The 18,028-nt window shown below is 40.0% G+C and overlaps 1 protein-coding gene across 4 annotated transcripts in view; it reads right to left on the bottom strand.

Moving 5' to 3' along the window:
* Window positions 1-18,028, bottom strand: part of MAP3K4 (mitogen-activated protein kinase kinase kinase 4) — a 69,940-nt gene that overhangs the window by 50,731 nt on the left and 1,181 nt on the right. For all 4 annotated transcript variants that reach the window (XM_042876960.1, XM_042876973.1, XM_042876966.1 and 1 more), the window contains exon 2: window positions 2,854-3,044. In XM_042876960.1, coding sequence (XP_042732894.1) covers window positions 2,854-3,044 — 191 coding nt within the window. The remainder of the gene's footprint in view (window positions 1-2,853; window positions 3,045-18,028) is intronic.

The following is an 18,028-nucleotide window of genomic DNA, read 5'->3' as shown; positions in this document are numbered from 1 at the left end:
GCACTCTTAGCCTGGGCACAGCTTGAACTCTTTAAGAGTGGTCATGGGAGCCCATAGAGACGTTGCTAGATGAATTGGGCAGCAAGCTATTTGTGAATCCATAATCATGGTATTTCTTTAATAAACTGAACTATTCACTAATCTAGCCATGAGCGTTCTTAGTCTGGGTGTGGCCCAAACTCTTTTAAGAGTGGCTGTGGGAGCCCATTTGGATGCCGCTAGATTAACTGGGTAGTGCCCTCATATACTGAACATCCCCAGACTTATAGGGCTGGATTGGGCATTACTCAGAATCTAAGCTCAGCCACTCCCAGCCCTTCTGATATCTGAGGACAAGTTTGGAATGCAAGGGGGTTTGATTTCTTCCAAATTACGTTGTTCTTTATTGCGACATTTATTCTGAAACACTAGAGGATGGTAGTTTAGTGAGATGCTTTACCACTGCGTCCAGTCTCCCATGAAGATAAATCAATGAAGTGCCTTCCAATCAAGGTAACTCTACTTAGATAAATAACAAAAACTTCCATTTCATTTCTTTTCCTGGAAAGAAAATAACCTCTCCGATAACTATGTGCTTTATCATTTTTTTCCTTAAGAGCACAGAACTTTGAAATACACAGAGACGTTCTTGGCCGTAGTTAGCCTTAAAAACTCTTCCTTAATTTTTGGCTTTTATAAACCTTGGCACTTTATAGCACATATATCCTATCCGTTTTGCTGTTTCTATGCAGTGATTAATTTTCAACTAACTGGAGGACAGAAAAGCATTTAAAAGATACGAACAGACAAAGTTGCAAAAGAACAGAAAATCCCATTCTGACATTAAAACATATGGATCTCATGTGTTTAGGAGTCAAATGACTTCGTTTTTTCCCCCCAACAGTAACAGAAAGGACGTGGAGAAAGCCCATGATTTAAATTGTTAACATTCAAATGTCTTTGTCAAGATTCAATTCCAACTTGCTGGATTTTTATAGCTAAAGATAAATAATATTTGCCCGGATAAAGGCTAAGATTGTCTACTATTGTTGTAGAATGTTTTTTATATACAAGATTTCTGACTCTCTGGAAATGCCCAACTCAGATTCAAAGAGAACTCTATAATATTACAACTTGTGAAGCACCTGAGAAATAAAAGACTGAAAATGCACAATGTATAATACCTGTAATGCCTGGAATTTGGCAGTCTCATTACCTAGACAACAGGTGTCGGGGAAGAACAGATTCATAAGATCTCATGTTTACTTATCAGATTTTACTATCAGCTTCTAGTTTCCAAGTTTTCTCCTAATAAGCAGCAGCACCTACTTAAGTTTCTTTATATTTCAAGAACCACTGCCCAGTAAGAGAGTTGCACCTCCAACCCACAGGACCTTCTCAGCTCCATCCAAGAATGCACTCTCTGGTTCACCTCCAGAGACCTTGGAAATAAGAGTTCAATAAATATGTACAACAGGTATGAGATTCATTTATAAGAAATAGATTATATTCTATTCAGTGCTGATTTCATCTCTGACAACTAACAAGGATATTTTTTAGAACTGGCCATCATCCCATAAGCTGCATGAGAATGCTGCAGTTACAGAGGAGAACAATGTATCCACTAAAATGACTCCAAAAATTATCAGTTAGTGCAGCTTTTCTTCAGGACTTCTCTACCAAATCTTCATCCATTACATCAGAGGTGCTATTTTTTTTCTGTGTTCAGAGAACATGAAAAAACCAACTACAAGCAAGGACAGTTCAGGAATTTTAAGGAATCTAAACATTCACATGTTAGGCATTTCCAAAGGACTTTGCCAGGACAACAATTACAACTTTTGACAAAAAATATTTACACACGGTGTGATCCAAGTGGTGTTTACCACTTTCTGTTTGTGGGTGTTCTGGTACCTCCTGCTTCTATAGTGTTTGATTTATCCTTATTCAGTGCTTCAAATTCTCACTTAAGGTGAGAAAGAAGAACAGGAAAAAAAAAGAAAAAGAAGCATTAAGGTGTCCTCAAAGGAAAGGGTGGAGGTGCAAAATACCACCTGATGTTCATGTTTTCTTAGGAGTACCAAAAGACAAGTATCTTTCACCTGGTTTGATTTTCCATTTTCAATTAATAGTCTTGGTATTTAGTGAGTCACAGAGCTTTCTAGTATCCTCCATCTATAAGAAAGACCAAGTCTTCTGTTACAGAGGACTAATGTAAAGATTGCTAGACTCCTTACCATGCATTCAATTAACTAGAAGGCTTTCAGAGATTCCTGCTCTGTGAAAAAGAACTCACCCTAAATAAAATTTTTCATGAAAAGGCACTGAGATCCTAAAAAAATAAACTGAAATCTAAGCCTCTTCTTTTGACTGAAAAACGACTTAATAGCTTGAGATAAACTAAGAAAAAGCTTCCCTTTGTAGGCTCCAATATTTCTCTAGTCTTCAGCACACTGGATAGCCCTTAATTTTATAAGGAAGGAGAGCTTCAGGAAGTAGGGGTGGAGTGGACAGAGGTTTCGGTTTAAGCATTACGTTGCGCTCAGTTTCACACATTTCCAATGCACTAAAAAGGGAGAAAGACATCCTGTTCTTTACATAGTCCAAGTTTAACACTTCAGAAAAAAGGAAAGCATCACTGAATTGACATTTTATAACATCTGAGTCAAAGAAATAGGTAAAAGATATGGCTGCATCTTTTGAAAATCTCTGAAATGCATTTATTAGCTTAAAAATTTGAATCAGTGTCATTTTGTTTTGCACCTCAGAGTCCCACTCCATATTCTGTATGTTTCCTTTTTTATGAAACAGAAGGCTGCTACTATGACATCTTATAGCCAAAAATGGAAAAAAAAAAAACACCAAAACACCTACCTTTCAAAGTAGATCGGCTAGCAGGTCTCCCAACGTTGTTTTTCTGATGCTTTGTTGACATACGTTTCATCTGGCGGGGTGTACTAGGAGGAGAAGTTCCATAGAAGGTGTCAGCACTTGCTTCATCTGATAATTCCTCGGGTTCGGATTCAGAGATCTTGCAAGTAGCATCTTCTGATTTGCACTCTTTCCTGAAAAGATCAAGTTAAACCAAGTCACTAAAGATTCTGTATTTTTTTTACTTGCAGTATCTGTTTAGAAAGCTAATCCATCAATACATCCCAAGCATTCTGTGAACCAGCGTGAATCTTCCACAATTTCCTGCAACGACAGTCATGTGAATTTTCTCCACCTCTCTTCAGACTCATTCAGGCAACATTCCAACCATCCAACTCCTACCCTTTTGTAAGTAACATGCAGTAAAGAGGATATAGTCAAAGAGTGCAACTAGGAGAATACAAAGTAAAGAAAACCTTAAATACAATTTATTTGTTCCTCAGAAAACTTGTGGCAGCTCTAAATCAAGAGGTATATTAAACAATTCAAATACAACACAGGAAAATCAGTCTACTTAGTGGCAGAAATGACAGCAAAGGATTTCCCTTCCATCCTCCGTGCCTCTAAACTGCAGACACCATACAGGTAACTCCCAATTTTCTGAAAACACTCTCTACCATTCACAAAACCAACATCTAGCCCATGAGACCTGGATGCATTTGATGTATTTTCCACTGATCTTTAATATGAAGTAATCCCAAAGCTTTTTTTCTGTAACAAGAAGACAACAGGTTCTTCACAGTAACTTTTTCATTAGTCTCAATGACTTGGACCCTTAGGAAAGATGCAGATTTATATACTTTAATACTTTAAAAGAACTCAGAGGTTATGCAAACATGAAATTAAGATAATGTATAAAAGTTTTTCAAATCTGAAGTTAAAGATGGTTAGCTTAACAACTGGATGCTGAATCACTGAGTTCAAAACAAAGCACGTATCCTTGCAAAGTCAGCACAGAATCAAGCAGAAGAGCTTTTCAGCCCCAAGTGGTAACTTCCACTGCCATTTACATTTTATAGAATCACCGAGCCACAGAGTTGTATGTGTTGGAAGGGACCTTAAGGATCAGCCAGATCCAACCCGCTGCTGTGAGCAGTGCTGCCAAACACCAGCTCAGGCTGCCCAGGGTCCCATCCAGCTTAGCCTTGAGCACTCTAGAGATAGAGCATCCACAGCTCTCCAGCAATCTGTTCCAGTGCCTCAGCACCCTCTGAATAAGTAATTTCCTCCTAACACCTAATCTAAATCTCTCCTCTTTTAGTTTAAAGCCACTCCCTCTTATCCTGTCATTATCTAGCTGTATAAAAAGTCTGTCTCCTGTTTACAAGACCCCTTTAAGTACTGGAAGAACACCATGAAGTCTGCTTAGAGACATTTAGGCAAGCATTGTAGAGTAGTCTTACGTAAAGTATCACAAGACAACCTTTTTAAAAACGTTGACTTATCTTTTAAAATGCCCCAAATTCTAATATACTTTGAATCCTTCAATGATAAAACTACAGTTTTCTCCTTCAGCAAGGAACAGGCATATTCCAGAAACCCCTGCCTGGTATCACACAGTTCTATTGTAGAATGATCCAACCGAACTCTGTTTTATAGTGATTTTGGTCTTCCCTTCTCCCCTTCAAAAACTCCCAGCCTCTCCTTCGAATCACTTCTGACATAAGCCCATGCCAGGAGTTGGTCTGCCCCTAAGCTAAAATGGCAAAAATAAACAAACCAAAACAAACCAACAAAAGAAAAGAAACCACCACACACATCACTTTTCATATGTAAACTCCAGGCTAGATTTATACTAAACTTCCAGTGCAGTTTTCTCTCCGGAGAAGAGGTCAGAAGTAAAACAAGCAGGATGGGGCAGGCATGCACCCTCAAATAAGGGTTTGCTTTAAAAATAAAGCATGACAAAGACAACAAACAACTAGCAATGTTAGATAGTCTTTCACTCCTCCTGGGGAACATTTGCTCTGCCCCACCATATGATTACATCAGCAGAGTGGCAGTTGGACGCAGTAACACTACCAACTCCATCTCCGCTGAGCAATCAAGTGATGTACCACAACAACACTACTCTCAGAGGACAACACTAACAACTAACTGAACTTCAGTACATTTTCTGTTCCACAATAACTTATTAGGAGATTTATAAAGCAAATTCACGTGTTAGAAACAAAGACGGTCTGTTAACCGTCTCACTGCCGCACCAGTAACATATCATTTGAATTGTTCGCAACCTGAAAAAGTACCACTAATAATAAAATATTTTGGACAACTGAAGCTTCAGGGGAACGTAAATGTAAATGGCAGGACAGGGTATTTACCTTTTTGCTATTCCTTTCTAGCCATCTGGTGTTTACCTACACAGGGTAAGAAGAGAGAAGGAAAGAGGAGAGGACCCCGAGGCCAGAACAAGCCTGTGATGGACTGAATGCCACAGATGGGCTGCAGCTCAAAGCACAGCAGTTCCTTCCCTTCTCTCCTTCTCCCAGGAAACCAAGATCCCCACACTCCTCTTATCACCACCAATCCTTGCTGATGCCACATCTGCAGATAGTTTGCTTTAACATACAGCTGGCAAAGCATGCATCCCTTTAACTTGGAATGAGGGGAAAAAATGCAGGCTGTCCCCAACCCCTCACACATTTTATTTCTGAAGCAGGCATGCAAGCAACACCATCTTGACTCTGACGAAAGGCATGAAGGCAAAGAAATGCTTGGCCTACATCAGACAGAATATAACTAGCATCAGCACCTGATCACTTCCATGACAATTCCACCTGAAATACAAGGAGCATTTTCCTTGTTATTTTTGAGGCAGACAAGGAACATTACTCATGCTCTGGCAGAGTGAGCCTGAGTGTCTGCACAAAGAATATGTCAGAATAGTGCCAGCCTGTAACACAGCAGCAAGATTAAGAAAAATCAGATACTGAATCATTTCTTTGCCTTAGGCTACAACCAGAAATAAATATCCTAACACACAGAACAGCCTTGCTCTCCCCAAAGATGTGGATCCATTTAGTGTGTGAAATTACTCTTCTCACGTTACAGTTTCAAGAATAAGGCAGTCAAGCTTGCTAATTTCTGCAAATAAACTTCAGAGGTTACCAAAGAATAAGGTGGTACCGTAGCACCATCTGTAGCTTAAGGAGACCCTACAGTGAATTTGGCCATAATGATAACCACACAAACACCAGCAACACTTCTAACTGGTTCCCTACCCCTGAGAAATCACACAGTTTGTGTGTCTTCTAACAATCCTACTTGAGTAAGCACCGTTGGTCAAATACAACAAGGAAGCCTTTTTGGATATAATTTACTCCGACAAACCTTGTAAATGCTGAGCTGGGAAAGCAGAACGCAATTTTACATCTTTTTGGACACCAAAAGGATTTTGTTCCCAAGAGCTCTTGCAAACAACGCTACTGCAGAGAAAACTTCAGGCAGAGCACACCCCTCTGAGTTTGCCAAAGAGAGATCAACCACAAGAGACCAGACCACATGAAACAAGAAGTCATTACTTCCAATGCTTATGGAACTATTTATTTGTCCAGTGATCTCACTGGCTGTTCAAGGCAGAGGGTGGGGTGCTGATGCTCTGTGGGGCCTGGCGCTTGTATGAGGGCTCAGTGCCAGAACAGTTTTAAACAAGGACAGCTTACCTTGCTGTAAAAGACCAGTGAGGACACTGTTTCCCTTTTGTTTTTAAATGAGTAAGCTCTTCTAAGAGCATAATGACTACACCTCTTCGCCAAGCTGGCTGAACTGATCTTTAAGGCCCATAAGCCAATTCCTTCCTTAGAAGCCAATGGCTCGTCTTTCCTGCTATGCCTGATGAGAGGGCACGAAGGCCAAATGTATTCAAAAAGCCCTTCAACCTCACACCTGAATTACATGCATATGTATACAGTGGGACTCAGTAGGCCTCACTTACAATTCAGACACATTTTTCTGGGTAAGCAGTTCTTTAATTTGTAAAAAACACTGGCAAATTTATCACAAGACATACAGAACCAGAAGTCACATTGTCAAATAGCAACCATGCCCAACCACAATGTTAGCAGTTGACAGGATGGGCTGATCTTTTCAGAGGGAGGAGAACATCGGCTGCAACTCAAGTGCAAAAATCCAGCATGCACAGATTAAGGTTTGTGTGCTTGAGAAGTACATAAATAAAGCCAGAGCTCCAATCACTGCCAGGGAACACAAGGACTCAGTTTCATCAATGAAAGCCTCATTGTACAGCACCGCACTCAATACATAGGTTATGAACTAAAGGAAGTACACAGGTAGGACTAAACTGATGTAAGGATTTTTCACCCACACAAAATCAAATAGCTTGGAGACACACATGAACACCAGTAGCAATTCTCTGGCATTAAGAACAGTTGTCACTTTAACAATAGATTTAGATGTGTTAGATTACTAGCGTAGCATTTGTAATGCTAGTGCACTGCTTACTTTCACGAATCAAAGATTAGTTAAATCCATGCACCTTTAAAATGCACTACTGGCAAGCCTAAATCAAATGACAGTGTTGGTTATTACACAGCATTGTTGGTTCCTAGGTACTGTTTTAACTGAGTTTGGCAATACTGGAAAAGCAGATTTCTTGTCTGCTCCCAAGAACTAGACCAGGCTGGATGTGGCTCTGGGCAGCCTGGTCTAGTGACTGGCGACCCTGCAAATAGCAGGGGGGTTGAAACTAGATGATCATTATCATCCTTTTCAACCCAGGCCATTCTATGATTCTATGAACTCAGGTCTTCTCCCCCTACAGCCACTGAAAACCATCTTAATTGCAATTAAGGGTACGCACGAAAAGCAAAATCTAGATGGATGTTAACTGAAGTTACTCATTTTCAAATGTACTTAGGACAGATAAAGCCCAATGCTTAGGAGGAAAATTGGAAGTGCACAGTCTTCACAGTAGACTATTTGCAAGCTGCTTCCATCCTCAATTTTAATGAGCAAAATGCTTCTCAGCAGGTTTACTCTTGGAATACAGAAGAGACCATGGCCAAGAAACATAAATCAGGAATATTAGGAAAGTTGCAAGAGCAGTGTGGTTAAAAAAATAAACACATGCATACATAAATAAACCCAACAGCTTTGAAATAACTAAAAATAAATAACCAAGAAGATTCCAACAAGTAACTACTGTGTGTTACATCACCATGCACTTCAACCAGTATCTGGGGGAAAAAAAAAAAAAAAGATAATTTCTTCAGCTTCTTGCATGTGTCTGACACCAGACATTTTATTTTTAAACTAAATCAAAGTGTTGGCAATATATCTAATATTTCAGCTCAATCGGGAAAATTGAGTTATATCTTCCAGATTTTCAAAGGTCTGCGAACAAAACCAGGAGAGGGAAGAACCGGGGTACGAAGTTTGAAGCAGCATGATGGGCAGCACAAGGTCTGGGAGCTTGCTTCAGCAGTAGGAAACCAGCAGTCACACAGCACCTCATCTCCACTGCTTTATGGGCATGTGCAGTCACCCCGTATCCTCTACATTTTAAGAGCAACCAAAAGTCAAGCTAAAAGGAGATGCCACTCATTTCAGAGTTTAAAAATAAATTAGAAAAATTATTAAGAATAAATTAACAAATGAAAAGACTGAAGACCACATTGGAACAAGTTAGAATTGAGTAGGCTAAAGACACGCCAAAGAGATGTCACACCAAAGAAACAATGACCAAAGAAAACAACAGCATGTTAAGAACTGCGAGAGCAATACAGAGATAAACTTCTTTTTTCTCCAGCTGCCCTTGATCCTCATCAGCAGGAGTTCAAATACACTAGGTGCTTACATGTATCAGGTAAGCCACCATTTATCATCCCACACCCAGCTTAAAACTTCTGGGAATCTAAGCAGCAGAGGTCACCTGAACTCTCAGCATTCAGCAGTAACACAAGGCAGCAGTCAGAACAAGGCCACTACAGGAGTGCTGCAGCCAGGCCTTTCCCCAGGCTGCTGCAAACAGCTCCTGAAGAGCTTACATCTTTCATATACCCAGGGGGATTCTCGGTACTTCCCAGGGCACGCTGCCATTCCCATGCACTGCATTTCAAGGTCTGTACAAAGTCCACCACCAAACCACCACCGAGTTCTTGACACTCAATATCTTTGTTTTTAAGGTAAAGAGTTAATTTCTCATACATACGCTCTTTAACCAGAATACAGTCCGGTAATTAAAATATGTAGGAAGAAAAAAGTTCATTAGCCTGCTCTTTGTTTTGCACATTTTCAATTAGCTAAGGGGATAGAAACACAGTCACCAGACACAGCCAAGAGAACCTTCTTTAAACTAACATAGCTACCCCTAAATCCAGTTGCAAACATTTTATTTCCAAGATAACCAACATACTGACAAGCACAGAATTGCAAATCGTGATGGTGCTGCAGCTGCTAGCAATGCAAACGCGTGCTTTTAGAGAGCCATCTGTTGAAAGTGAACAACAAAGGAGTCTGCAGTCAGAGCTGCTAAACACAGCACAGCTCCGTCAGCAGCAGCTCTAATTTCTTGGTTCTGAAAAGTTTCTGATGAATGCAGAAAACACTATAAAACCATTCTTGCATACAATTTTCTCTTACTGATCTACATGTGCAAATATTAGATGCAAGTGATTGCAGATGGTGCATTTTAAGCATATATTACAAACAGATTAATGGCAACAAAAGAAATATAAAAGACGTTGGTAAAAAGGCAAGAAAAAAAAAAAGGTGTGTTTTTTTGTTGCTGTTGTATGGTTGGTTTTTTGTTTTTTTTCAGAACAACAGGAATTTGTTCACAGTTCAGACAAATAAAACTTTTTGCTAAATAAATCCTGTACAAATTTGGCTAAGTGCTAATGAGGAAAAAAAATAGTCTGGTCAGCAGGACATGAAAATTCTGTAACTAGCACAGAGATTGGAATGGCATACATCATAATTCTATTGTGACTACATCTAAACACAGCTAAAAAAAAATTAGATTCACACTAAAGCATAATAGTGACAGACAGTAATGAAGATGTTTGCTTGCTTTTGTATTCAGATTTGAAATTTATATGCCTCAGCTCAGAATTTCTGTGTAGTCAGCACTGAACCTTAGTCACCAATAACTCATGACTGCTGTCCACATGTTACTAAGGTTTATTGTTCCAAACTTGGAATTATATTATATGAGATTTTAACAGTATAATTAAATTGTACTTGAAACTGAGGACATGTCTGGCTTTTCAATCTGTTATCCTTAAGATAATTTGGGTAAGCACCAAGCTTTTTGATTCCTTTTCCTGAATGGGAATCGCTACCACCAAGATAAACAGCAGATAAATTCCACTTGAAGGTTCTAATGCAATAATTTTGTAAGAACAGAAAAGTCTTCAAAGTACAAAGGGCAAAAATAATTAGATTTCCACCAAGCACCATCTCTCTGTTAGGCCTTGTTTAGGGGAAAAAAGAAAAGAAAAAAAGGAAAACTTCACTGCATGTGGAAAATATTGCTTCTTGGCAAATACCTATGTTTTTGTGTAAAGAACTGGAACGGGCATCTGTTACCTTCTGCCTTCCCACATGTCACAGAAAATAAGAGCACACAGACACCTGTGCTTCATCTCAGCACTACAACAAAAAGCACTGAAAGCAAAATCACTCTAGTGGAAAAAGCAGCAAGAACTTTGTTTCCAGGTCGTAAATCTTGTAGTCATTGCTTTACTCCAGAAAAGAGGCATCTGGATAACTAAACTTGATAGTAAAGCTTGGCAGAAGAGCTTCTGTTAGAAGACCTAACAGAAACTTTACAGTGGAAAAAAGGGAACTTCAGCTTATCGCTTCTACTGGCATGAAAACGATATGAAAAAGCACAAAGAAAAAAGCACTGTTCTCTAAAACAGTTTGCCCTTGCAGCTCTTCTTCCAGTTGGTAAGTATAAAGCAAGACCGCCAATTCCTTCCATTTCTCAGGACCTTTTTCAAGCATGTTTCTCTAGCCCTATTTGTATATCCCTACTACCACCTTTCCACCTGCAGCATTCTTCCTTTCTAGAGGAAGTGGCTAACCCTTGTCTTGCTAAAAGCATCAATTCCCCCCTTTTTCAGAAAGCAAAGAAGTAAATATTTACTTTGTCACATTGAACCTTTCATCACTTTCTCATAAAAACAGATATTATGTAAAGCACATCAAAGTCAAGGCTAATACAAATCGGTAAAAAACGATCCTGAAACTTCTGCTAAATCTAGAAGAAAGTTTGAAGAAGAGATAGCATTAACAAAGATAATGCCAGTAAGTTATTTGAGGGAAGGATAAAATATTTCACTGTGCTGCCACCTTAAAACATCTTAAGGCAGAAATACAGCACATTTCTGTATTTTTTTTCAAATTGCTAAGCACCTCCAAAAAACATTTTAAAGAAGAAATAATACCACATAGTAATTCAAACTGAGCTGTATATCATTATGCTTTTTTTCCTTTCAGAGGAACAGAGAAAGGCTTAGTATGCGCACAGAAGCCAACAATCATAAGCTCAGCAGTTGACTTGATGGGGATCATGTTAACTTTCTGGTACATCAGCACATCAGTTACCCATTGGATCAAGATGCTCAAGTGAAAACTCTACAGCCACATTAGTGCTAGATCCAGAAAGAATTCAGGGATATCATAGAATGGCTTAGGTTGGAAAGGACCTTGAAGATCACCTAACACCCCTGCCATGGACAAGGCTGCCACCCACCAAATCAGGCTGCCCAGAGGCCCATTCAACCTGGCCTTGAATGCCTCCAGAGATGAGGCAGCCATAAGCTCTCTAGGCAATCCATTTCAGCACCTCACCACCCTCTGAGCAAAGAATTTCTTTCTAACATCTAACCTAAATCTCCCCTCGTATAGCTTAAAGCCATTTCCCCTTGTCCTATCTTTGTCTACCCATGTAAAAAGTCAGACCCCCTCCTGCTTGCAAGCTTTCTTCAAGTACTAGAAGGCTGCAATGAGGTATCCCTAGAGCTTTCTCTTCCCCAAGCTAAACAAACTCAACTCCCTCAACCTTTCTTCACAGGAGAGGTGCTCCAGCCCTCTGATGATCTTTGTAGCCCTCCTCTGGATCCACTTCAGCACTTTCACATCCCTTGTGTACTGGGGGCCACGGGCCTGGACACAGTACTCCAAATGGGACCTCGTGAGGGCAGAGTAGAGGGATACGATCACCTGCCCGTCCCTGTTGGCCACCCCCCTGTTAACGCAGCCCAGGATACTGTTGGCCTTCTGGGCTGCAGGAGCACACTACTGGCTCATGTCCAGGTTGTTGTCCATCAGGATCCAAACAAAGTCCCTCTGCAGAACAAGTTTGCCTTTGTCTCATGAAGAGACCAAGGGAAAGAAAAGGCAACCTGCTGATCAAACACACTGAGCATGATGTGAAATCGTTCCCTCAGTCCCACTCTTCTGGCTGCACATGAAGCAAACTGGAATATGTCTGTTCCTGCTGGTTTCCAGTGACACTTTGCCAGAGGTCACCAGCACCCAAGATACGCAGGTGTAATGGAACATACCAACCCTGGTTCTTCACTTCTTCTGTCAAAACAATTCAGCTTAGCTAGAATGCCTTTGTCAGCAGAATTTTTCCAACTTCAATCACTTCGAATTCAACTGGGCAACCAAATACACATAATACTGTGCTAGCAAATTTCATTACGGCAGAAATCCCTAGTTTGGGAGAGTGAGAGAAGACAGGGCTGTTGGGAGATGAGAAATGGAACTTCCAGTCTGGGTCATCTTTGGAACTAATGTGATTCTATATCCGCAGCAATGATAAACACAGAAGATGGTTAAGGTAATCAGTCCAAGAACTGGTTGAATTACACCATGCCAATAGCTTATGTATAAACCTATGAACAAGTGCACTGCGGCACAGAAAATAAACGCAGAAAGAATGTGACTGCATTAGTAAGTAGCCAGAATACGTTAGCAGCACTGTAATAACATCTTCTGCTCATTATTTATACCTTATTTCCACTCAAAAATTAACCTATTGCATGGCTGCACAAACACACACTTGAAGCTGCTATGAAGGCTATGGGCTTATACTGCAAGAGCCACACTAACAGTTAAGCACCAAGGACAACAAATTCCAGATCAGCTACAGCCTAAGAGAAGCACAAAACAAGTATTTTTGCTGCAAGATCAACAGCAGTTTGTAGCAAGACTTCAATGCAATAAAACAAAACAGTATTTCCACATAAGTTAAGAAGGAAGAAAAAAAATTACTGTGGGGAAAAAAAAAAACAAAACAACAACCAACCTAATTCAAAGCTTAGAGCCAACCAGTTCATCCCTGACTGATTTCCACTGACATCTTTTCCCCCTTGGCAAATCTCAGTTTGAGCCATTTAATAAGAACAGAATGGCACAGCAAGCAAGAACATCCTTCATTTCTAGTGCAGACCTCAAGCCCATTTGCCTGCAGCCAGCTCCCCCTCACACAAAGATCTTCAGAGCACTGTACTTGAATGAAGTCACTGCAGAACGAAGCCACCAGAAATCTGTATCAAGACCAGCTACATTTATTTGAAAAGAGAAACTCAAACTTAATATTCTGCTTCTGAGGACACAGAAACTCCTGCAGCTGGTTTGGTAAATTGATAATACTTTGACACTTTTCCCAAAATTATTAAGCAGATGCTTCCAAGCGTTTGGTTTTTGTATGTACAGCAGAAAGATGTACAGTCACAAGGAAAGGCAACAAGAGTTACAGAAACAGCAGAGAGGCACCAGGTACTGACAGCCAAATCTGATAAATTTGAAAAAGACAAACTGACAAACTGAGTTAAAAATAAATTAATCAAAAAGCAAACTACTTTTCACCATATCTTTTTATTACAAGCAGAAATAATAGTTCTTGGGACCTATTTAAATGAATTCAGAAAGTGATTTTTTTTTTCCCCTGTACATTACACCAACTAGAAATAAGCATAAAAATAAACAAAATGAAGCTCATAACATTTTTGGCAGTTCTTCATGTTCTCATCTCAGAAAAAGAAATAGTTATAATCAGGACTTCTTGTTCTTTTTTACTAGTAAATTTGGAAACAGAAAAAGGTTAACTGATTTTTCCATCTTAGACTATTTAAAGTTTTCATGAAAATCTGGATGATAACCTAACAGCATTCACAGCATATGCATGTACATCGTGATCTGAGCTTCCTCCCAGTGCTCTTCCCATACACCAAGGCATTACTTGATTAAAACCATGCCAAAAGTTATTTTAACAAAAAGGAGAAAACATTTAATTCTGGCATCACTCTGCAAAGCATGAAAAAACAACAACTGTGAAAATCCTAATGGCTTTGTTAGATTTCCACATTCACTTTTAAGCCTAGGAAGAGAGGCAGCAAAAGAACCAAAGGTCAGAAGTGCAGAAACAGGAGAGAAACTAAAGAGAGCTTTATCCAGCCTATCCAGTATACAAGTTTCCTTATCTTCAATGTCTCAGAACAACTGAAGTCAACTATTAATTGGTTTCAGTAACTGTGTTTCTTTCATTCCTCAGCAATTAGGCTTGTACTACTTTCTCAACCCCAAATATACCCTAACTCATCTTTGGGAAAAGAACAGCATTTCACCTTTTTATTTCTTTAAATGAGAAGTTCTGAAGTGTGATTTCATCACCAAATTAAAGACGGTCTGAGCAAAAGACATCACAGTACAAATCCAAAGGATAAATGCTGCAGTTAAGTACTTGGCATCAGAGATCCCAAACCAGTTCCTAAGGACTGCTCATAAAAAAAGTAACAGTGATAAATTGGGAAGGCACAGAGCCACACTAAAAGATAATCAGAACTGTAACAGCCACTGATTTTCATCAGTCATTTCTCTTCTTCCCCAACACGTTCTGTCAGAATAGTGAAGTTTGTAAGCAGGAACGTTCTACTCCTAGAAGAGAAAAGCTATCACCTAGTTTGGGTCCCAAAATTTCAGTTCATCTTTTTGATGAAGTGAAAGTCTGCAAGAAACTCAAAAGTGAAGCACTGAAAGTTAAGTACTTTTTAGTGGAAGTTGGTACCTAAGCACTTTCTAATTCTGGGTGCTGGATGGTCAATCCACAGCCTTTGGAAAATGCAGGCAATGCACTGAAGCTACAGTATGCCATACACAATTTGGAGCACTTCACATCCACAGGCAGCTCCACCATGCAGCTGAGAAGTAACAGAGACATCTCCAACTGTGACCTTGTTACTACTTCCCTGATGGATGTTTTGGAGCTAAAATGGTAAAAAGCTTTATAAACACTGCTCTAAGAGAAACCATCAGCAAGTAAACTAGCAACATGCTAAGCCAAGGGCATAGCAAACCAGACACGGGATACCACATCAGAAAGCAATACAAACATTCAGCACAGCTAAGTGGTAGCTGGATGCAGGAGCAGAACAAATCTCCTCCTCCAACTCGTGACAACATCACACATTCATCTTGGCAATGAAGCTACATCCCACTTGTCTGAATCCAAAATAAAGGTGAAGGTTCATGGCAAGCTGCTGTGCTCCTGCACACAGAGTTGCTGGGCTGCATGTGAACCAACATCAGACAAGTCAGTAACATACAAATCAGGATGGTAAGATCAAACATTTCAATTTGGTTTTATGCTTGCAGCTGGTCAAGGAGGAGTACAGAACAATTTTCACCTTTTTAAAGGAACAAACTATCATTAATAGATTACAAGCAAAACATAGCATTAACATAGTTAATACTGAAAAGCAGAAGAAACCTTAAGGAGAGCAACAGCCCTGCAAACATAAATGGCACACACACAATGGTAAATCCAACCACACAGCTGAAGAACTAAAGCTGACAGACTTGTACCCCCCTGTGCTGACACAGGTCAATGTGCTATTTAACAAGCAGTGGGTAGTATAAAAACCTGTCCTCTGTTAAACTGTATCTAAAATACATTTAAAATGGTCTACGATATGTGGCTGTCACAGAAACCAAACCTTTAAAAGATTCCAAAACTCCCAACTCACTCCCTAGAATAAGCATTGCTGCACACCCCTCAACCTTTCCATTAAATTTGGTGGGTCTGTTCTTCTCAGCAGTTTGCATTCCACAAGGGCCAATACCTCTTGCTTACATAATAGTAAAACCAACCTTGACACAGGCAGCACTAATTAGCAGACAGAAAACCAACTCCAGTAGCCACACCACACAGAGTAATCCTTGCTCCTGTAAATACCATGGATATCTCAGCAAGCACTTCATGTATTTGCATGCAGGTGGAGCAATCATCCATCCCAATCTTTCACATGTAAACAAGAAAATTCAATACATTAAAAATGGAGATTACATCTTACCTCATTTAAATGTAAAAGGGGAAGAAAAAAAAAAAATCAAGAAGAGGATAGTGGTAAATGTTCCAGTGGAAGCTATCATCCTAAGTTAATAAAATAATTTTAACTTTTTTCACTGCTGATATGCAATCAATCATACAGATACAGACTGGTAGCCAGAAAAGTATGTTAAGCACAATCCATGTCATGACCTCGAGTTTCCCCCAAACAGATGCTGAAGACTAACAGCCCAATTCACTGTCACCATACAGCCACAACAAATCTGAGAGACAGAGCACTGAAAAACATCCCAGTGCAGAGGAAGCCTCCACCATCATTCCCCATTCTGTCCTGCTCTATATTCACAGCCATGCTCCCTTGTCCACCCCTTGCATTGGATTTATGCCAGGACAAAAGAGGTCTACAAGCAACCAAGGACAAGTCAGAGTAGCTCTATGGCTCTTCACACCTTTACAGTGTGCCCCAAAAAATGGCATGCTGACAAAGCAATTGCTTAAGGCCTCACTTATTGCCACAATGAATTTTGTGCCATAAAGCTCTTGTGAGTGCCTAAGTTTGAGGTGAGAAGATTTAAAGCCTATAAGCCACGAACAAGGAGACACCTGTTTTATTTAGTGTTCTACACAACCCGAGGGGAAATCTTGAAAACTTTCTGTTTGCTTGGTAACAAGAATCAATACCTAAATGTGAATACTTCACAAAACTTTCTAGGAGCATTATTTCCCTTATCCATAATCACAGCAGCCTTATGCAAGTGCAATCCTGTCTCAAATTCAGCACCTACTCTCTGGCTTCAAGCGCACCTTCTTTGGTTTGGAGCTGCCTCCCCTCTCTCCTGACCCCAAAGCATATGTTCCAGAAAAAAAGGAAGCCCTGGGGGAAAAAAAGTTTGCTTTTAGAGAGGAGTTTACAATTAAATGCTTTGGAACATCTTAGAACAACTGTATCATTCAAATAAAGCCATGAATGTATTGCACGCTTACTTTATGTATACAAAAGGTACCACTGCATTTCTGTTCCGACAAGACAGAATCCTCACACAAAGATCAAAAGATTTCTGACACAAAAGGCTGTCTCACAACAATAAAGCAATCAACTTTCTTTTTAAGCAAATGTAGCTGTATTGCAAATGAGAATGGCTGAGGACTTGCCCAACAAAATTAAATTTAACTTTAAAAGAATGCATTATACTGACGCAGTGCTAGCCAGAGAAGCATAAAAACACATTCATATGCCGCAAGCAGGCCTGAAAACAATCAGCCTATCCAATGCCACCAAATGAAATTCATACTGTCAGCCTGGTGCATCACAGCGATTTCAACAAGATTCTGACCTCACAAGCAAGAACGACATACTTAATGACAGCTCCAAAATCTAAAGAAACTTTGGCTATGTTGAAAAAAGCCTCCAACACTTTTTCTTAAAAGTAATGCAGACATAAAGTATTGCACAAAGCCAGAGAAGCAATTCCAAAGCAGCTGTGCAGTCAGTACACCAAGTGCACACAGAAGTGAATCACAGCAAAGTGCATGCGTTGCCCCACACCAATTAAGACTACCTAATTGTTTTGCGACGTTTCCTTCCCACCCACCAGCTCACTCCGAAATAACTAATTCTGTTTTCATTCTCCGGGTGAAGTTGCCACCACACCATCCACACCCACATCCGACTCACATAAACTGTCTGTTAAAAAGCAGAATCCAGCAGAGGTCAGAAATGGCCCCAGACAGGAAATGCCTGGGTGTATTCCAGCGAGGCGCTGCACTGCTTCTCTACACGGAGGCAGCCCAGGT

The sequence above is a fragment of the Lagopus leucura genome, unplaced genomic scaffold (assembly GCF_019238085.1).
Source record: "Lagopus leucura isolate 7727_CA_CO unplaced genomic scaffold, USGS_WTPT01 Super-Scaffold_73, whole genome shotgun sequence".
Classification (NCBI taxonomy): Eukaryota; Metazoa; Chordata; class Aves; order Galliformes; family Phasianidae; genus Lagopus; species Lagopus leucura.
This window is presented reverse-complemented; position numbering and strand designations above follow the sequence as displayed.